At 34.8% G+C, this 22,752-nt stretch overlaps 1 protein-coding gene across 1 annotated transcript in view; it reads left to right on the plus strand.

Moving 5' to 3' along the window:
- NC2alpha (negative cofactor 2 alpha) overlaps positions 1–21,518 on the plus strand; it is a 42,120-nt gene extending 20,602 nt beyond the window's left edge. The window contains exons 2-6 of the mRNA XM_089105950.1: positions 342–414; positions 4,740–4,833; positions 10,207–10,407; positions 12,896–13,048; positions 19,897–21,518. Coding sequence (XP_088962076.1) covers positions 342–414; positions 4,740–4,833; positions 10,207–10,407; positions 12,896–13,048; positions 19,897–20,317 — 942 coding nt within the window. The 3' untranslated portion in view covers positions 20,318–21,518. The remainder of the gene's footprint in view (positions 1–341; positions 415–4,739; positions 4,834–10,206; positions 10,408–12,895; positions 13,049–19,896) is intronic.
- Positions 21,519–22,752: the final 1,234 nt, after the last annotated feature.

The following is a 22,752-nucleotide window of genomic DNA, read 5'->3' on the forward strand; positions in this document are numbered from 1 at the left end:
TTACAGCATTCAACAATGTAGCCATACCTAGGGCGGAATTGAAGAGTTTAAACCTCGTTCCACTCAAATGTAAAAGAACCTAGAAAGTACACATTTTTAGCCTATCTAATGGATATAATTAGTATTTTTCGCAGGTACCCCTCTTACTCTCCTTGAGTCAGTATCTTATGTATAGTGTTTAATGATATGTACGGAATTGAGTTGAGCTTAGTATTTACTTTGACAGTTACAGAATACGGGAACAATCAGTCTTTAAAAGTTAGTTTATATTATACATTTTAAATTTTCAGCAAAAATTGCTTTGAATGAGAACAATGTTTATACCTAGGTTTTTATTTCAGGCAAGAATAAAGAAAATCATGCAGTTAGATGAAGATGTTGGAAAAGTTGCTGCTGCCGTTCCTGTTTTAGTCTATATCCTTTTTTACCTTTAAATACTTTACTCAGAATTATGTATTCGGTTGAATTGAAGTCAAAATTCTGCATTTTGTTGCAGTAAAAAAAAGAATTTGTTTTAATATTCTTGGTATTACCTTTAGAAGAGGGGGGGGGGTCTAGGTTAAGACTAAAATTTGTAGGCTTCTTTAGGTACCACACTAGCAAAGTGGTTAGGGTTGATATTGACAGAAAAAATCTATTAGCTATTAAACCAGAGAAAATACTACTATAAAATGTGAAACGGCAAAGTTGATTATGGTTTTACTTAGTTGAAAACAAATATCAAAGTAATCTCCCCCTTCTTGAAACTATTACCATGTTTTTTTGTTTTTTTTTGTTTTTTTTTTTAGTTGATTTAAATGTAGATCTCTACGACTTCAGTGCCTCCAACGTTTGGATAATGACTTACAATTCTAAAATAAGTCGGAATAAAATGTACTTTTTTTTCTTCTACAGGTTGATTAATTTATCTTGCTAACTGTCTAAAAAGCAAAATATTTTGTTGGAGATCTCTTTTCGAGGGCGGGGCAGATGGAGCCCTGAGGACAAGTAAAGAGTATGCCCTAAGGATGGATTGTGTGCATCCTTTATGGGTGTGCATAGGATCCCTTCTAAATTCCCAATGGCAGCCTTTATAAAATGTTTTTATGGATTGAAATAGAAGAGGACATAAACCTGGTCTGAGAAATATAAAAAACAAGAAATATAAAATGTATAAAAATAAGCCTTCTTACTTACAAATATAATTTCGTAGGATGCCTTCTAAGTTCCCAATGGCAACCTTTATAAAATGTTTCTATGGAATGGACTAGAAGAGGACGTAAACCTGGTCTGGGAAACATGAAAAATAAGAAATATAAAAGATAAATAAGCTGAAAACTGTTAAAAATAAGCATAAAATAGCCTAGTCAACACAGGGCAATCCAGTATTTGTATTTTGTATGCTTGTAATTTTTGACTGTAGGATATTTTAACATAGTCTTAAATGGGGTTAGTGAATTCAATTCATGTAAATTAAGGGGGGATGTATTTTCAAAGGGGCTGAGCATTTTTGTTGTTTTTTCAATTTTTCCAATTAATGTACCAAAAAGAGCCATTTTTCAATGAAAACACTAAAAAAAGGTATTTTTCAAAATCCAAGGAAGGCAACAAAGTTTCTGAGTCAATGCTGGTCAGTACTTTAGAAACTAGATAATTAACTTTCTATTTCGGCTTTTGTTTGAGATTTTTCAGGCTTCCTTTTTATCCCATAATGGCAGTGCTGTTCCCATTTCTAGAACATGTTTTTAAATATCTGCTGAAGCCTTGTGAGCACAAACAAATAAAAATTTTCAACAAGATTCTTTACTTTTGAGGTATTTTTCATTATTAACGTAAAATTTCATTATACTGTAAATAAAATCACTAGAAACCATAGATAACAAATTTTGGTTGGTAAGATCGATTGTTTTTTATTGTAGCCTACCCCAATAGTTCTATTACTTTCTTTTTACTTTTCAGTTTTCTATTTTATTTTCCTATGGGAGAGGCAATTTTTTCTTAGTGCCTATTTTCCACTTTAATTTTTTATCTGTTAGTATTGTTTTTGTTTATTTTTATCGATTCCTTGTTATTGTTTAGGAACTAATTATTATTTGTTTAACTAAGGATTGCCACTCGAATAATGTCTCATTATGGCTATTGTGTCTCATTATGGGGCTTCTTGTATTTCTAAATTTTCCTGGTGTATTTTTTTATTTCATTTTTCATTAACAAAGTAAAAATATTGGACCTGAATTCAATATGTTTCTTACTTGCCATCCAAGTCCAGCTATTAATAAGGCGTTGAACATGACTAATATTCAAAAACCAGGCCTAAAAGTTACTCATGAGGTATTTCTTTGACACTCAAATGACAGTTTGAATTCACCTCTATTGAACTTCTTTGAAGGTAAAATCGTATGAATTTATAGACATCGGACTAAATTGGCTAGAGTCTGACTTTTACTACCATATATTTTGTCTCTAACAAGATTGCCCGGAGAGTACGTAGCATGAGAATATCAATAGATTTTTTTTTTGCTGAAAAAAAAAGAAAAGTCAAATTGACTATGAATAAATTATATAATCTAATACTTACTAAAAACGAACAACGTTCGACAAAAAAAGAGAAAATAGGAAGAAAAAAGAGTACAGGAATAAACAAGAAACCAGAAGGAGGGCAACTTTTGGCTAATGGGAATGAAACCCGTTTCTTGTTTATTTATTTTTTTTCGTCGTATTTTTTTGGTTTTTCGGGTTTTCGACAAACCATTTTGATTAATCTCAAAGTATCAGTTGCTACTTTGGAATTACAGGCACCCTTCTAGTTTTCAGGTTTTGGGGAGGGGGTGCAGAAAATCTTTTTTACACATCAAAAAAATTATTTTACTGTTTGGATTTATACTAATTTTTTTTAAGCTGGGTGGTGATAATGGCGTAACCCCCCCCCCCCCTCCCCTATCTGGTTTTCCAGTTTTTAGATTTTCATTGTGTATTATCCCCCTCAAGGAAAGTGTCAGATATTGTATCCAGTATAAGTATTCTCTTCCATCATAAAATAAATATTATGTTCCCTTTTCCTCCTCCAGCTATGCCAATCGTTAATGATTGGAAATTAATGATTAGAATTTAATTTGGAATGTACCATATTGTACTGAAAGAAAATACCAAGGTTTTGAGAGGGAGGGGTTGCCTATCACATCATATCTTAATAAATGCGGTAGTTTCATTTATTGCTGCATACATTTTAGATTATGATGTGTTTATATGTGTCATCTTTTTCATGTCAGCTATACATTTTTTTATATATAAATATTTCTCTATCCTCCGTTTTATTTTTTCGTATAAAAATCCCTATGTCTGTCATTGCCCACTATACATCAGACCAAATTATGGCTTGCAATTCGTTAAGTTCCATCCACCTACGGTATCTGTGTCAGATCCCTTGCTATTCCTCTTCGCTATCTTACTATGGATTTACTTCTTGCATGAAGGCTGTTATTTTTTGCATGCCAATTAAGAGTAATGGTGGCGCGATCATCAACGCGTTGGTTAGTCTTTCACTCGTCACATACGGTCGAATTTTCTTTATTTGGGCACCGTAAACAGTTTTTAAATGTCACCGGTCACTTTAAAAAAATGTCATGTTGTATTGTTGATTTGCTAATTAAAGGCCCCACAATTAGTTAGCAGTTCTGCGTGGCGGTTTGCAGTAAGATCTTCTCACCATTGTTTGCGTATAATTTATGCTCTCCGAGTATTGGAAAAACTATTTGTCCCTACTACCAACGACACTTCCGCGAAATTCCGAAACGAATTAATACAGAAGTAATTGAATTGGAATTCTTTAGTTTTAATAAAAATACTTCCTATGATAATTACTTGTAAATTATAAGTTTTGAGAATATGTTTTTTTCTCAGATTTTATTTTTATGCTTTCAGTGGAAAAAGATAGTTTTTTTTTTTATCTTGGAATTCGAATTTGTTACATAATATAAGTTACAAAGAATAAGTTGCACGTCTTTTCTTTAATGCTTCTCAGACTTGCTTAGTTCTTACTGCTTATTTTACAATCATCTTAACACAATCAACATAGCTAGCGACATCACATATAAAAATGTATTTGTAAAAGAGTCGGTGCCCTTTCAGGTTTAAAACAACACAGTTCTGAATTAATTGTATAATATGAACCATTATGTATGTAAATAGGGGAGGTAGGGAATTTACCCCTGAGATGAGTTTAAAGGCTTTAGTCCCCGTAAAAATTAAAAACTGTTAACCCAAAATATTATTTTATTCTTGTTTTGACTCCGCTCCCCATAATGAATTTTTCTCTCTTGAGGGTTGAACCTTTGTGCACCAGTATGATCAACTCACCGGCTGAGTCGGTTGACTACAAAAAAAAGAAAAGAAAAAAAGAATGAAGTTGATTACACCGTATCTATCGTATAGTAGAAATTCATTTCTTTCTGTTGCCTGTGTAATTGAGTACTGATAATGTTTATTAGTGCATCAACTATCATGTTGGTTAAATCGGCTTCTTTAAAAAAAATTACTGGTAGGGGAATCTTTATTATTTGGAGACTTCATTACGAACATATGCAATTAAAAACTAAGTGTTTTAGCAGTAAATGCTGAAGAGAAACCCAAATAGGTGGAGTTAGCAGATCCGCCTTTTCAATAGTTCATGTAATTAATTTGAATTTATCTGAAGTTATAATCTTGTATGTTTTTACCTTAAAACCTTTTATTAGCGCAAATTTCCTTAACTCTATGTTCACCTCGCGCGTTAGAAAATTTTATTGAATCGTTTTTGAAAAAAACGGCTGAAGTCACCACCCTCCAGCAGTCAAGGACGTTGACACCTCTTCATATGTAAGTATTTTCTCTCTTTTGTTCCTTTGAATTTTGAAGCATATTATGAAAGGCAAGTTGAAGTCAGTCATTTCTGATTTTAGTTTAGCGAAACTTAAATTTAAATATCATCGGGCTCAAAAGGAAAGGGCATACCCTGTTCTGATTTGACAATTATAAGGGTTCTTATCTTTATTCTGTTGCTGCATATACAGAGGAATACTTCATTAGGCATTGGGGAGACTAGCTATGATCGGGGCAAAAGAAGTGTTTTGATGCCTCTAGTTTGAAGCTGATCTGATATTATTTTTCGTACTATATATTAAAACAAACATATATTATTTAGTTACATATAACTGCATTTTTTTCAAATTTTCGTAACTAAATTCTCTTAAGAAAGGAGCTGTCACTTTGAAACTGTCACTCTCGATTTATTGCAAAATTTGTATTGTAATAAGAAATTTAAAACAGTTAGAAATTAAGAAAAAAAAACACAGTTTTCATAGAAAATAAAGAACAGCTTTAGAACAAAAAACAAACGGATATTATGAATGAATGAAATGCTTTATTACCCATCAACACAAAAATTGAAAACAATGCAATGCACAAAAAGATGAAAACAAGAAATATAAGTAAGTAATTTGCACAAAATTATATAATGCTGACTACAAATAGTTCAAGAAGAATACCCATCCAGGGGTGGTCCATCTTTTTACTACACAGGTTAGAGGCGAGGTGGTCAACACTAAAAATTGGGTCAGCAACCAAAAATTTTTTTTATAAGGAAACAATTACAAGACCAACTAAGGAGTTGAAGAAGGAACTTGGCAAATTAAAAACAAAAAACAGTTTTCTAATCTCTTTCTTATGTGTGGCTGTCAGAAGATCCCAAAATGGTGCTAAGAACAGTACAGGAGGCAAAGCCACGGCATTATACAGCTTGGCCAAGGGCACTTTTGCAATGCTTGCCCGTGACAAAACAAGCGACGCGTATGCGCCGTGTAATTTCTTCTCTGTACGGGCAACAATCAGCCTACGGGTTGCAGTTACAATGGGACCAATTAGAAGCCACAGGTAAGTCAGGTCCCTTACAGGTTTTATAGCTTTGTCGCTAAGATTTACCACATCAGGGCAAAGATTCGGTGGACAATTAAAAAGCAAAACTTGCGAATTCATAGCATTCAGAGACAAGCTAATACGCTCATAATCTATTCCAGGAAAATTATTTTCAAGACTAGTAATCGACCGATTTAAATTCAGCAGGTCATCTGCATAACACAAGATGGAAACATCAGTACCCTTCAAAATACACGAAGTCGCAGTTCCGGATTGAGCACTTAGTGTCGCATTATTATAAGTGATCGAAGTGATAGTTCCTTGCTTAATTCCAAGACTAACATAAATCTTACGAGGAATCACTGAATTACCAATCTTTAACCGGACTTTAAGATTTTTATACGTATAAAACAATGGCAAAATTACATCAGGGAGAACCCTCGATTAAGCAACTCCAACATCGCATGAGAATGAATTAACGACCCGAAACCGTCGTCTTAATAATGGGGGCTTTCATCTCTTCAGCTTCCTTGTCTTTACGTTGAACTTAAATTTGCGCTTGACTAAAATTTATGCTCATTTACAAACTTTTTTTTTTTTTTTTTTTTTTGACAAGAATGCTTAAAGAATGAATGTGGTAAATCTCTTTAACTCAAAATTAGGTTTGTAATGAAAGAAATCTCCAATGGTATAATTTGTAATTCCTATGTAGCACCATGAAAGCTAATATGCAAATGTGTCATAGGCTAGAATAAATGCTGGAAAACGAAGCGGAACAGTTGATCCTGCATAAAAAGAGTAATACGGTGGGGTGGAAGTCTCATTTTGACAAAATGCCTAACGACTTGCCAATTACCGCAGCCGTGATACATTGTTTTCACGTGATATTGAGAACGATCAAGTATTACCCTTGCCAGACAATTTTCTCAGTGGAAAGCTGTTGTTGTTTTTGCTTTACCGAATTTCAAGTAAACTTTAAAATATAAAAATTGTTCAGCCAAGTTATGCTGAAAAGTGTATTTTTTACACTGGATAAAAGCTTATATCTATAAACGACCTGAAACTGGTTTCGTTTTGTTTCTCATTGTCAGTTAAGGTTGCTTTGACTCATTAGTTGATCCACGTTCAAAACAAAAAAATGTAATTTAAGTATAACCTTTTTCAGCAGATACATGCCCTAGAATTTATTTCGAGGAAAGATGCAAGTCCCTTAAAGAGCCTGAAAAGAGAAATGTATGGAAATTCGGCAAAAATATAGACGTAAGAAAGGAGAGCCAAATCCCTCTCCCCCCTCCTTGTGCACGTGGCCTGATTGAGGCGTACTTATAATATGAAATGTTCACCTTCCCTTATGTTTTGGCACATTTGAACGATGTTTTGCTCTCCTCTACTTGATCTTGCAAATAACACTAAAATCACCACGCTAACCTTACCGTAGTGTTTTTTTTTCATCCGACATTCACTTTGTCTTATTGTCAAATACTGATGAGTAAGGCAGGTTCTTGAGCCAGAACCTAAACTGTATGACCTGAGCTGGATTTTTATAGTTGTTTTATTTTGAAATGTAGTTTAAAATTCCGCCCAGCTTTGTTTTCTTTGAGGCATGTTCCCACTTTCGAATCGAAAGATCCATTCTCTCAGGCACTCGTTTCAAATGAAGTTGGACTAAGATCTTAAATTTCGTAAATCGCGTGAGGGCTCTTTGTCCCCATCATCAAAAGAAGAACAAGAAGCAAAGAAGAAGAAAAAAAGCAACCCAAAAAAGGAGCGTTTTCCGAAGGGTCTGAAAGTGCAAAGACTGCTAGCCTTTAAATTAGGCATGGGATTTATTGCTTTTGAGACAGAGGAAGAGTAGTGGTATCACATGTACATCCTAAATCTTAATAGCTATCTCATTGCTAAGAAAATCGACCTTATTCTTTTCTTCTTTCGTAGTAGTGACATTTGAAAGTTAGTTCTTGGCCAGAAAACCACGTTTCTAGCCAAGGCAAGTAAGTTTGTGTACCTATTACTTGTTTTCGATTCCTTTGGGTATCTGAAAAAAAATTCTTTCCATGTTTGTCATGGAATGGAACGTGCAAGTAAGAATATGTTGTTTGAGTATAGTCAGCTTTTGAGGCAAGGAGTTTAAAGAGTGTTAAAATTTGTTTATCTTGTCTAAAGAATTTGGGAGATTTCAACCAAATAATTAAAATCGATTGGTATGCTGTGGATATTTTCAGGGATCAGGGATATATGTTTGTAATAATTGACGTAACTGATGAAAGTTTTTTTTTTTCAAATGTTTGTTTGTGAGAAATGCCGTTTTGAGAATTCTTCAGGCTTTGAAACTTATTGATGTGGTACGTGTTGTAAAAAAAAAATCGGATAAAACTTTTCGGTCAAAGAAAGGAGACATAAATAACAATCGCCTCTTGTGCCATGCTCATCTCTGATAATAGGGGGAGAGGTTTCGGCATCTTTTACTACTTATGATACTTATTATTATTTTTTTTCCGACATTGTTGAGGGTAAGACAAAGGCGATGTCATTTCAGGAAGGATGTAAAAGTAACCTTTGATTCCCATTGCTCTGTCTTTTCACGCAAAACGGCCGCTTTAGCATGGTAACCTTTGATTCCCATTGCTCTGTCTTTTCACGCAAAACGGCCGCTTTAGCATGGTCCTTCCAGATCCACCCGCCATCTGATGTCAGTTCCTGTGGTATGAGTGATCGACGCATAAGTTGAAATATTTCAACTCACCTGTTAAAACTCATGCAGCAAAGAGCCTAGTTAAAAATTGAACGGTGGATTGTACTGAGAAATTAGTTTTATCTATAAGATGTGAGCCAATCATGTATGATAAAAAAAAACATCCTGATTACTGTTAATGCTATCTGGTTATAAAATATGTACATAGAAGACAAAGCTTACAAATGGTGTTGTTAAATCCCGTTTTCTTTTCTGTATTTTATTGCGTATGCGGGGCCGATTTGGTGTAGTCAGTTTTGCTTTTTATTGCATATGTGAACTGTTTTGAGTGAGAAAAAGAACACATCTGAGTGAACCATGGACAAGAGTCATTTCATGGTTTGTCACTGAACCACCAAGAATTTTAAGTAATGGTTACAAATGATAATGCAACACATTAACTAGTGCTCTGACAATTAGTGGGGTGTATATTCTGCAGTATTGATTACTGCTGCCTGAGATCAACACATTTACATGTGCACCCTTAATTTATCTAAGGCTCCCCTCGTTACTCATTCTCATGAAATTCCAGTTTCCTTTAAATAATTTTTTTACACGTTTCCAACCCATTTGGGAACAACCTGCTTTTTGTTTATTTCGAGAAAGATGGTCAAAAACCGCAATCTGTGATCTATGCCATAAAACGCGGCCTAGCCATATAGCCTTTACTAGCAAGTGGGGTTGAGCTACGTTTTCCGTACAACCTATCGTTTGATATATGGTCAGTCAAAAGATTAGTTAAAACCATTCTTTGACAATTCCTCTGGAAAACTTCAACAAAGCATTCTAAGGGGGTTTCGAAGCCCCCAGTTTTCAGGGTCATTCTTGTTAACGCTAGTTTTTAAACCGATTCTTACAATCTGAACTCTCAAAACCTCCAAAATGCATTCATTTCACTAACATTTTTGTTTAGGGCATTCAAATCAGCTGCATCATCTATGCCTAGGAGAGTTTTTACCTTTTCTTTTAATAGCATGATTCCATAGCCTTTGCGGTGCTACTTAGCACAAACTCCCTCAGAATGGTCCTTGTAAACGGTGGTATGAGACAACCCCTCTCAACTCCTGATGCTATACCAAACCGACTACTAACCTCACTTCCTACGCAATCGCAGCAACATTATTCTCGTATATAGAACTAACAGTTTAATATTCCTATATGGTATCACAAGAGGATAAGACCTTATCTAAAGATTTCTACCACCTGAGTCAAGTGCCTGTTCATTATCAATCAAACTGAAGACTAGAAGGTTGTGATAATTCAGATAATTCTCACTTATTAATCTAAGAGCGAAAATTTGGCCGACTCATCCTCTCCCCTCCCTAAAACCACCCTGTTCTTTTAAAGCTTTGTCTACAGAAATCCTTAGTCTAATAACTATCTTGATGCTATGTAATTTGCTTCCTAGAGAAATCAAGATAATGCCTCTGTAATTACCACACTCACTCTTATTACCTTTCTTATACAGTAGTTTATAGATTGTTTTATGTTGCTAATAAGGCTATATGAGTATGTATTACGGTAACAAAATTAGAATTGAAATCTTTGTGGATTTGGAGGGGGCAGTATTTGCGATTTTTGAGCCAGCTATTTTTCTTTATTTTTAGAAAACAGTGTATAAACTCAGATCTGAGGTTTAGTTTCCTGAAGGAGCTTGTAGCAAATGTCAGCGATATTCAAACAGATGAAGAAGTTGGGCCCTCTCAACCTTCTACGCCAGTTACCCCTCATGGAGGGAAGGTCCCTTCCTTTTTTAGAGGAAATTCATCAGACGCTCCAAATCTATTGAAGTCCAAAGGATCAAGGAGGTTTGTTTTACCTTGGAATTAGGTTGTGTTTTTGAGAGAATGAGTTGGTATGCTTATGCAGAATATCCCTTGCTTTATTGGGTGTTGTTGAGGTTGCCAAATCTGGTTGCCAAATGAACTCTTGGTGCCATTTAAAGCCAGAGGAGGTGAAAAGGCGGCAAACAACCTGAAAATATATTATTCGGTTTTTTGGTTTTCAGAAAATAGGTAGTAAAGGTATGTTCCATTTCGGATTTGGTGATTATATGTTTCAGACAGAAAACGTCTGGGGTGATGTGCATTTTGCGGAGCTTTGACGGAGAAATTTGAGTTCCATCCGAATTTTTGAAGCAATTTTCCAGTTTTTTTGTCAAAAATTTGTAAAAAAATGAAGTTTTGTGCTGAAGTCAGAAAAGTGGCAGTATTAAAGGCCTTTAATATTGCAGTAAATTTGATTTTTTGCAGGGAATTTTATTTTTTATTTTTCTGAATAATACTTATCAAAATCTACTTTTGTGCAAGTTTTTTTATTTGGTGGAGTCTTATTTTCGGTCATTTTGTTTTTTTCAGAATTGTGTTATGACGGGTTGTTTATGCATTAAAAATATTTCAACCCAGCATTGAAAAAGCATGCAACAGAGAGAATAGTTTAAAGCTTTAACGATAGGTTGTGCCGAGAAATTAATTCAAGCTGAAATTAATTTTAAATCAATTTTAAGAAATTAATTTTAACTTAACAAGCAAGTTTAAAATGCTTGATTCTCTAGCAAAATATTAAACTTAAGCAGTTTTTCATGCTAAAAAGCACAATGTTATCACGCTTTTTATTGCAATAATATTTTTAACGTAATAACTTTTTGAAATATTTGTAAAACAATTGGTGTTTCAGTCAGAAAAAAACTCAAAACTTTTGTCTGAAAAACCTATAATGTTCAAAAAATCTCTTTGTGTTTTTGAATTCGCCATAAAGACATATAATTGAATCACTTCCTTAACATTTTAGAAGCTGAAATAGCCAACTTTTGCATATATAAAAATAATCTTGTATTGAGTTTGATGCACCTTCATGCAGTATAATTCGGAGATTTAATTAAGGATTAGGGGGGGGGGTCAGAGTCCTACCCCCTCCGCCCTCCAAAAAGGCTCTAAATTTTCTGAATTTTGGGCACTTCTTATTCTACAAACTAACAATAATTTATTTTTGCTCCCTCTCCCCACCCTTTCGTACATGCCAGGTGTGATCACCTTCATAATATCGAATTGCATCGAATTTAAAATTCCAGAAAATTTAAACAATTAGTATTTCTTATGTTATATCGAATTGATTTACAACACAAGATGCAGGCCGCCAAATCCGTCATTTCCCCTGTGCAATTTTGCAAAATACAAAAATTCCTCCATCCTTGGAGTGACATAATTGTTTACTTTTTCTTATTAATGGTCATTTTCTAAATAAAACTATATGCTTCGTTTGGAAATATGAGCCCATGTCTTATGCTAGCTCTCTGAAAGTATTTCGGAATTAAAAAAGTTTTCTTTTCATTTCTCTTTTAAAAACTAATTACAAAAATGCTTATGTTTTTTTCTGTTGATCAGTTAGGAGAATGTATTAATACAGACCCTAAAGAGGATAACACCCACTCTGATTAAGATTTCACTTGCAAAAAAAAGAAAAAAAAGTTGGTACAAAACAAACAAGTAAGGATGAACACTAAGATATTGGGTCCAATAGTATCATTCTATCCATTATCCATCCATATATAAAGGTTTTTCAAGCCATTTTTGTCTTTGTTTTTCAGTTACTAATTGTACCATCATAAGCAATGCAATCAATAAACATCACATCCTTATAAAAGCTGAACCACGTGACTAGTCTCAGTTGTGAAGAAATTCCATATTCGCGTTGTAATAACTTTCAAATTCAAGAATGTTTAATGTACACTTACTACAGTCCTTTTGATTTTAAATTCTTCGCCAGTCTTGAATAGATGGTATATAATGTCTAGGAAAATATTCGAACCTTCAGGGGGGACCTTACAATCTGCATCTGCGCATTGTCTACGTTTGATATTTTGTTGGTTGATAATACTTTCAGCCAGCTTGAAAGCTGGAAGTGGTGGTTTCAAGTGTTGTAACTCATTTCTACTAAACTGTTTAAAGTTACCTTGTCGAACAGTCTTTCAGTAGAAGTATTCACAGTAAACTCTTTTTGAACTTTTAGAGACGCCTCAATCATTTCATATTATTAAAATGGAACAACAGATAATAAATTTGAATCGCTATTATTTGAATTCGTTTTTTGTAGCATCAAAAACATTTGACTTTTGTCATTTAAGAGATAAAAAAATATTGAACCACCGTCTTTTTTTTCTTTTTTTTATATATGTAAAAAAAATCAGCAGGATTTACCCAGAGCTTCTCTGGGGGTTCTATCGATTTGTGTAATAAAAAGATCGCATCACAATTAAATGAATGGTGATGTACAAATTTTTATCATTCTCCTTTTTAGGGGCTTAGGAGCCAAATCGAAGTCAGTACCAACGCCTAGAAAAGGATTGAAATCAGCAACTGATTCTGAAGATGACCTAACCCCTGGAATTGAGTCAGAAGAAGATGAAGACACGGATACAGATAGTAGTCAAGGCAGCAGAAAAAGACCAAAGTAAGTTTATTAGAGAAATTCTTAACCTTTTAAGCTTCAATAATTCACAGCATCTTTTATCTGCGAAAACAAACCGTATTTACCCGCGAAGTGTATTTGAATTATTTTTTTGAAAATTCTTCATTTTGCAATGTATTTTTATTAACTATTTGGCTTTTATCTTCCTGTTTTTTTCTTTTGTACTGTTTATAAAATTACACGTTTTTTTTGTGTTTATGTATACTGTGTGTGCAAGGACACACATAGTGGGGCAAAATACCCCTAAAACGTCTTAAAAAGGATAATGTTATTTAGTGAAGAAAACTATTGGATAAATCAGTTAATTTTTATTCATGATATCCAATCAGGATATCAGTTAATTTTTCAAGTTTCCTCCTATTTTTTTTTATTCTCTGCAAAATCGATTAATCCATTTTTGTAGCGTAACAAAAGAAATTTTTTTTGAATATTTTCTAAGGTAGCTTGGCAATGCATCCAAAATCTGTTTCCCAAGAAAAATCATTGGAGCGCAATATATTTTTATTGTTCAACATTTTCTATTCATGGTACCAATTCCAAAGAAAACAATTTCCCTGCTAAAAGTTCATTTGTTCAATAGAAAACTGCATAATTAAATGTACCATTATTCCCATACATACATTTGAATTTTTTTTTAAAGGAGATAACCCCATAAATATCCTCTTTTAAAAATTAGGTAATGTTCTATACTTCTGTATACTCGATATTCTTTATGCTTCCAAGCACTTGTTTAATTGTTGTGTCTGCTTTATATCGTATACAATAATAAAGGAACGGGTTACCCCATATGTTACCTATACAAACAATTTTTCATTCGAATTTTTCGAGAAAAAATCTCCAGGATAAGTCGAGACACTGTTTAACGAAACCGGGAGGAGGGAGACCCCCCCCCCCCCCTCCCTGTGTAGATATGCTCTAAACGCAAAATATTTTAATAGTTGATAGCAGATCTATAGGCTAATATAAAATAATCGTGCAGTGAAAAATTGATCATTGTGCATAATGAAGAAAGATGCCAGTAAGAGCTACAGAAAGTGTGTTTTTCGTTAAGATGTTCCATATTGATTACCCTTTCTCTAAATTTTCCTAAGAAAAAGGAGTGTCCGGGAATTTTCCCTCTGAATCTTAAAAGAAGTGACTTCGGAAGAAACTGTAGTTAATTAACATTACACATTATCTCCCTGTTGATGACGTAAAAAAACAAGGATTTCCTCTTAAAGAAATGTTCAGAAGATACACACGCGGCTAACATAGATGCCTCTGGCGTCTAAAGAAGTGAGTTAATTGCAATACTGAAGGTGTTGGGGTTCCATCCCTTGTTTCTTTTCTTTTCAGATAAACATCCCGTTTTCTTTTCTATTTGCCTGTAAGATAATTTTCAATCGTAAGTTATACTCGTCGTCCAGGCAACTATTTTGCAAGAGAAAAAAAATTGACTGGATTATAATTCAGTATGAGTCATCACATGGGCTTGCTAAAATTCAAGTCATTGATTCTGAAAATATGTGTAGGGCAAATTCAATTGAGGGACTCGATATATCTGATTGGGCCGCGTCACACTAAGCCACACCCCAAGTGCCAAGATTCTTTAAGTGTCCAAATATTGTTTTTTAGTCTGTATTGAGAGTCGACTTCGAGACCTGGTGTGGGGATTTATTTATATGTTTTTGTGTACCCTTTTGGAAGATTACAAGTAAGCTATTTTCTAAAGCTGTGTAGACCATTTTTCCAGGAACCCAGACAGGGTAGGAAAAGAGTTGCGAGGAAATACCAATCATTATCATATCTACAGGGGTGTCCGTTTGCCCTCCGAGAAGATAGCTAGAAATATTAGTGGTAACCCAGGTTGGGCATATTTGGCCTAGAGTTTGGCCATCTGACCGTTCGATCATGTTATCATACCCTTGAACAGGGTATATTGTAAATTGGGTTTTAACGTACCCTATCAAACAGTTCGTGGTAACGGAGACACCAAAGCGAAGTAAGGAGCGACCCGGCTCAATAGTAACCGAAACTCTAAAAATGGGATTTGATATCAATAGATGCATCAAAAGAATCAGATTTTAGTGCTGATTTTAAATATATAAGTTTCATCAAGTTTAATCGTACCCATCAAAAGTTACGCGCCTGAGAAAATTTGTCTGATTTTAGGAAAAAGGGAGAAAGACCCCCTAAAAGCCATAGAACCTTAATGAAAATCACGCCGTCAGATTCAGCGTATCAGAAAACCCTACTGTAGAGGTTTCAAGCTCCTATCTGCAAAAAAGTGGAATTTTGTATTTTTTGCCAGAAGAAGGATCATGGATGCGTATTTGTTTGTTTTTTTTTTCCAGGGGTGATCGTATCGACCTAGTTGTACTAGAATATTGTGGGAGGGCTCATTGGAACGGAAATTAAAAGTTCTTGTGCCCTTTTTAAGTGACCAAATAATGGAGGGCACCTAGGCCCCCTCCCACGCTCATTTTTTCCCAAAGTCACCCAATCAAAATTTTGATATAGGCATTTTGTTTAGCATGGTCGAAAATATGATAACAATGTCTTTTAGGATGACTTAATCCCCCAAAGTCCCCGGGGGAGGGCTGAAAGTTATGAACATTATCCAATGTTAACATATAGTATTGGTTATTGGGAAGTCTACAGACGTTTTCAGGGGGATTTTTTCTGGTAGTGGGAGGGATGGGTCGGGGGTTATGTGGGAGGATCATTACATGGAGGAAGTTTTCATGTGGGAATGGACATTGCTATGAAGGGGCCTTCGGATTTCCCATTATTATTTAAAAAAAAAAGATCAGAAATTATATTAAAAAAAACAAGTTTTTCAGCTGAAAGTAAGGAACAACATCAAAACTTAAAACGAACAGAAAATATTACGTATATGATTGAGTTCGGGCCCTATTCAATACCTCGCTCTTTAAGCCAAAGATTTTTTAGTACTTCATAAGACCTATTTATTCTAATTAACGGCCTTTGTGATTAAGGGGTCATTTTCAAAGAATTGGAACAAAATTGGAATTTTAGCGTAAAGAGCGAGGTATTGACTAGGGGGAGAACCCCCTATAATACGTATTAATAATATATGAATATAGAAATTCGTTACGTAAGTTAATTAGTAAGTTACGTATATTTATTACTAATAAAAACGTTCATAAATAAAAGTAAACAACGTTTGAGAAAGCTATTTAACCAAATAAAAGTAAAATTAATATAAAAATTTGGTGTTGATTATTCATGTACGGTGAGTCAAAATTAAAACCTGCATTTATTCAAAAAAGTTCAAAAATTCAATAAAAAAACAAGTATTTTTAAACTGAAAGTAAGGACCGACGTTAAAACTTAAAACGAACAGAAATTATTCCGTATATGAAAGGGGCTGTCCCCTTCTCAACGCCTCGCTCTTTACGCTAAAGTTTGACTTTCTCACAACTCTATTTTTTTAAACAATAAAAAACTTTAGCGTAAAGAGCGAGGTGTTGAGGAGGGGACAGCCCCTTTCATATACGGAATAATTTCTGTTCGTTTTAAGTGTTTATGTCGGTCCTTACTTTCAGTTAAAAAACTTGTCTTTTTTTTATAATATTTACAGAACCGTTGTGGTAAACGGGGGCATTCCATTATAATATTTGACGCCAGCGAGGTGTAGCACCCTCCCAGTAAGTGGTGTAGCACCATTTTTGCGCCAATAGCTGGTGGCAGTCGTGGCTTACCACTAGAACAGAAGGAAATAGAAACCTGGCCTGTTACTTTAATATATATATAAGAACAAACACAGTAGACTTATGTCTCTAGTTACTAATAGAGGCAGGGGGGGGGGTGTCACAATAGGAAAGAATATACATTTTGTGTCGAATGAACCATATGTCGAAAGCATGCTAAAATCTATATGCAAATCGATGGATGTAGTTTGAAACCACATATCTCTGAATAAATAATCTGGATCTTTAACTAGCAATCCCTGCATATTTTCTTATCTGCATCCATGTCAAGACTTTACCCAGGATTTTTTTCGGAGAGGGTATCACTCAAAAAAAAAAATTTGGAAGGGGGGTTTACACAAAAACCTCAAAAAACGCGTACAAAATTTGCTTATGTAAATTTTTTTTATGTTTTTACGAGTCAGACAAACATTTCGGGGGGGGGTCAAACCCCCTAATCCCCCCCCCTGGATACGGCCTTGATCCACGTTATGGTTATTGTGGAGATGCAAAGTTGTTTCCATGCTTATATAGTATACTTTTAAATTATATAGGGGAAACCTAAATATTTAAACACGAAAAGGCTGTAAATGTAATTGGGAATTTCCCTTATCTTTGGGTTGGATGCCCTCTGTAAAACCACGCCCAGTGGTTTTGCAAAGGGCATAATTATGAATAATTTTTTTTAGTGTTTTATCTAGAATGTGCATATCTATTTCTCTATTCCTTCGAAATCAGCTGGGATCAGGGGCACTATCTGATATTTGCGCGGGGGGGGGGGGGGCCAAGGTCTGTCGATTTTCGTCGCCAAGACATGTACAATGAGTCATTGTTAGATATTATCCATGCTTTGTGGAAAGTAAGAGTTAATATCTTAGGTAGCATTTGGGAATCAGGACGATTTTAATTCTTGTAATTGGAAACCTACCAGAGGAAGGGCTTGTCAGATTTTAAGAAAACGAGGTAGCAAATCTGAGGTAGCTTATATATTGTGCCTTTTTGGGAGAGGGATTCGGGCCTGTTCTTACCTCTGTAGAGAGAAGAGTTCTTTAATTTTTAATTATCAAGACATCTAAAAGAAGAGGCTGTTCAGGCTTAGCCAAACTTGTTGAGAGGCAAGAGGTAATTTAATAGTTGTGCCTTTCGGCGTTTGGGACTTATCTCACTTCTAGAGGAGAAGTGAAGTCCAAAAATTCTTGTATTCGAAACATGTACCAGAAGGGGGCGTCCGATTCCAAACTAACTTGTTCAGATATAAGCGCTAGGCTCTTAATTGCAGCCAATTAATTCAGCACGTATAAAAAGTCCATAATATTTGCTTTTTTTGTTCAATTGTAATAATTTTCTTTTTTTATGTGGCTTTAAGAATATTATTCTTTGTTAAATTAACTACTCAGTTAAAGGTTTTTTCTGAGTTTTCTTGAAACAAACACAATAACATGGACCACTAATTTTTCTATTAAGCAAGAAAAAAAAAATTCTGAAAATACAAAATGATTGTGTCTAAGAATTTAGATTCTCGTGACTTTTCGAGCATTCGTCTAATTATTTAATCTAGCAATGAAGTCGTGAAATGATCTGTTAAATTTAACTACTGTTTAATGGGAATGTAGTTTAGCTCGATCGAGGATCTAAAAATGTAATCGAGTTTCTTAGAAAATATAAGGAAACAAAAATCTGTTTAATTTGGAGTAATGAGAGATACATAAAGCTTAGATTTCTTTTCTCGGCTTCCAGTTTCCTAGTCTCAAACTGGTTTGGCAGCGGCCAGGCTGGGAATAGGTTTAGGTTTGTCCAGTTGCATTAATCGATCATTGCAACAAGAAACTATCATGTAGATCCTGTGATTGCTGCTTTTTATGGGACAAGGGGAGTTATGCCTTTCCTCTGATTGATAGGGATGGGGTATGAAACAGTTTGGGAAGCACTGCTGCAAAGCGAGCCAACAAGACTTTGGATCTGAGACAATAAATCTTTTTAGCCCCTCTTAAAAAGACGAAAGCTACAAAAACACCCTGTACGTATTGCAAATGTTTAAAGCCTCTTGTAAAACTACGATAGTATGTGTTTAGTCCACCACACTCCACTCTCTCGTTCTAAAATCGTTCTAAACACTAAAATTGGGGTGTTCAGATTTTCAAGACATTTAAACAATATTTGTTAGCCCGGTCCTTCTCAAGATACTGTGCCCCATGTTCACAGAAACCCTCCCCTCCTTCACCTTGTCTCACCAACTGTAACTGATGTACTTATTTGGAACTTCCAAGGAATTTTTAGCCAAATCGGGAGCATAGTTTCTATTTTGTTGACCGTTGAAGTTTTTCCGCACTCTGGTCCAAAAAGAAATAGGAATATTTAGTTTCATATTGTTTTTTTTAATAATTGATTATTTCTTCTCGAATATTTATCATAAATTATGTTGGTAAATAATTGTTTATCAATTCAATACCTTCAAGTTTGGAACTAAAAAAAACACTGATAAGGGTATATAATATCTGATAAGGGTATATAATATATGAGAAGGCAGGGGAAATTTTCTACACTGGTATGACAGCTGTGTTTTTTTTTTGTTTTTTTTTTTATTCAGTCATATAGGAATAAGGGTTTCTACATGGGGACATACGTATCCTTGGGGTTGTGGGAAGTGATTCTTGGGGGTGATTTTAAGTATTTAGAAAGGATTTATAAACGATTACCTAAAGTCATACGTGGATGAAGTAGTATTTAAGCAAAAAATTTTATGGCCTGCTTTTAAGGGAGAGTGATATCGGATTAAAAAAAGAAATTTTAAGCGATATCGAATTAAAAAAATGTTATGGCCTACTTTTAAGGGAGAGTGATACCGGATTATATGACTTAAAGGACTGTGGACCTTGAAAAAGGCTACAAATACTTGGCCTAGCTCGCCATTTTTCCCATTTTTTTATTGTTTCAGTTTACACTTGCTCCAATGACAAAGGGTTAAAGTCACTTTCTTTATTAGGTTGCTGTATTCTTTTTTAGTCTGTATTGAAATCACTTTTTCACTTGCGTAGTATGCACATGTTAACTTGCATTACCGGAAATGCTCTAAAAGGGCTCACAAATGTTTTCAATTTCTGTCGTAAATATATTAAGTTCATTTCTTTTTATTTTCAGACTTTGTTTTTCGGTGAGTTTAGATTCAGCTCAACGGCATGGAATAAGCCATTCAGTAGTGTCTCCAAGTTATTGTAGTGTCATTAAAGGGCCAATGAATCCACTTCCCCATCCTTATTCATTTATGGAGTCGCAGGATGGTGTCAGAGCTCAAAGTCACATGCCCATGCCTGCCCACCTTCAACCCCGACTACCGCCGTTGTCGTTACTCAACTTGAAATCGCCATTACCAGCACATTTGGGAGATCGTCAGCAAAGTTTTATTGGCAGAACAGTGTTACCACAGACACCAGTGAAGTTAAGTGTGGAAGGAGTTCAACCGTTTCACATCGAGGTGACTTTGCCGGGTGAGAAAGTTAATGGTGTAAATAACGGAGCAATAAAGAAGACTAATTGTGATGATGATAATTACAATGCCTAAATGATTATTTATTAATTGCTCGCGGCTGTGTGATATTTGCCTGGAGAAATTAAGTGTTTTGGCTTATCGATAAAGTTCACCAGATGTTTTGGGAAGGTCATACTTGTTTAACAGTTCTGTTTATATTTTTCAGTCACGTGGCAGAATTATGTTTGCACCCTTTTAATAACGATCAAAAACCGGTGGATAAAAGTACCTGAGAATTTTCAATACTTGGAATAATATACTAAATACCGTTAAATGTTTGCGCTCTTCAATACAAGATTCGTGTATATTCCTCTGCTGATATTATAATAAGTTACACGGCCTTCCCAACACTTTTATGAACTAGAATGCTGAGCTGGTGTTTTCTTCTATGCTCGGCTATTTTTATACAAGAAAAATTCTTTTTCTTTATTAAATTAAATCTTTATTAAATTTCTTCATAATTATAGTTTCCCTTCTTCTTTAATTGCATATCAGGGGCAAAACTTGCACCTTCAAAGGACCCGCGTTTACATTCTTTTTTAGAAGTATGTTAGTGAATGCTGACCTAAACATTATGCAAACAAACGAGTTTTACAACCAAAATAAAAATATATTAACTTTGGTTAGCGCAGCTGCGTTTTTGCAGAAGAACAAAAGCTATTGGGATTCAACCTTTCTTTTCTCCCTTCTTGCTTCTGGAAGTTTAAGCTGCTTGGCGGTGTGACACGTTGAAAAACCGGCTTTCATTGATTTGTGAGAACCCATCCTGTTCCTAATACAAACAAGTAATATTTTTATCGTGTTTGCTATAGATTAATTAGAGAATTAAGTGTTGCAAAAAATAATTTTAATTTTGTAATATTCAATGCTGTTGTCTACGACAAAAATTAGAAAGTTCACGTAGTGCATTTTTTTGCACTCCTAGTACAATGATTCTGTCTCGCCCTTTGCACTTTCATGAATATAAAGAGCCTACTGAATGCGAACACTTATGTATTAGAAAGATTAGGGCTTATTCAAGGCGTCAGAAACAGAAATACTATGTTTCAAATTCTTTTTTTAGAAAATAATTTTTGTTTGAAAGACATGAACTCAAATCTTGATAGGAGAGGTTAGATTCTATTTTAAGGACGTATCCAGTTGAACATATGGCCTAGGGGCCACACGCAACTTGTATATTAAGTTTTAGAGGGACTTCAAGGCAGAGCCAGAGCCGTTTAAGAGGGGATGGAACTGGGGCACCGGAGGGGGGGGGTGCGGCTGGGGGATTGCCCATTTTAATCAAAAATTTCAGTTTTATTTGGCTTTTTTTGCTTATATCTGAGTCGGAAAGGAGCACTGTAATTAGTTTATCCCCGGGCACCAACAACCCTAGAAACGGCTCTGGGCCGAACAATAAGTCATTTAAGTTATTACGTCATGTGTTTTACTTTTCTGAATTAGGTCTTCGACTTGATATTAAAGAACTAATGTGATTGATAATACCCAGCAGCAAATTTTACCTACCTAGCATGCACTTAGCATAAGAAATGCTTCGAACAGTGCTTTCCCTCGTCTGGTTTTCAAATTCAAACCTGAATTTAAACCTAGTCCTGGATTGTTTTGAGGTTTACGATTCTTTGACTACAAGGTATTCATTTCTTTGTCGTTTTTTATGTGCTAAAGTCATGAAAGTGGAATTAGGCAGATGTCTGGGTTTCTTTGAGCAAAAGTCTGGGTTTCTTTTATAATTAAACATACTTTTTTTTTTGACTGGATTGAAGGTCAATTAAAACAAGATCACAAAAAATCCAATTACAGTTAAACTTACATCCATCCTAGAGCAGAGTAGGGGATTTTTAACTATTCCATAGAGTAGAAATAGCATAGGTTGGTCCTGATTTGGTTACCGGCGATTATCTTAAGTGTTAGGATATATTTTTATCGCTATGATTTTGTATATATTGTTTCTATAAATCCTATTCGTTAGATATAATGTTTCTACTCAATCAAAATCTAAATCTCTCTTTTTATCAGAAATTTTAAGTATATAACCTCACTTGTTAATTAAATAAGACACCTGAGATTAATGAGATGCGCTGATTTGAAAATTCAAACAAAAATCTAGTTAAAAGTTGTCAACATCCTCGAACTGAGACCGTTGTTTTGAAATGTGAATCCCGCAATCTGATTTTATTTGTGAATTTACGGGTTTCAGGAGAGGGTGTGGCACCTCAGTTAAACTGCTACTGCCAGTTTTTTATTTTGGTAAATCCGATTGCTGTAGGCGCCATGGGCGCCTACAGGGGGAGGGGTGACTGGAAATTTGAGATAACAACGTAATTATGTGGAAACCAAAGAAATGAGAGCCGAATAGGGAAAAAGCATGGGAAAAAAGTGTGTTGACCCATGGTTGGCTGCTTGCCAATAGGTTTTGACCCTTAATAAGGGTAATGTAAGTTCTAATTTGTGATTGAGTGACCCCTCTC

This window comes from Artemia sp. Qi Xiang Cuo, chromosome 20, assembly GCF_049724085.1.
Source record: "Artemia sp. Qi Xiang Cuo chromosome 20, ASM4972408v1, whole genome shotgun sequence".
In the NCBI taxonomy this organism is placed as follows: Eukaryota; Metazoa; Arthropoda; class Branchiopoda; order Anostraca; family Artemiidae; genus Artemia; species Artemia sp. Qi Xiang Cuo.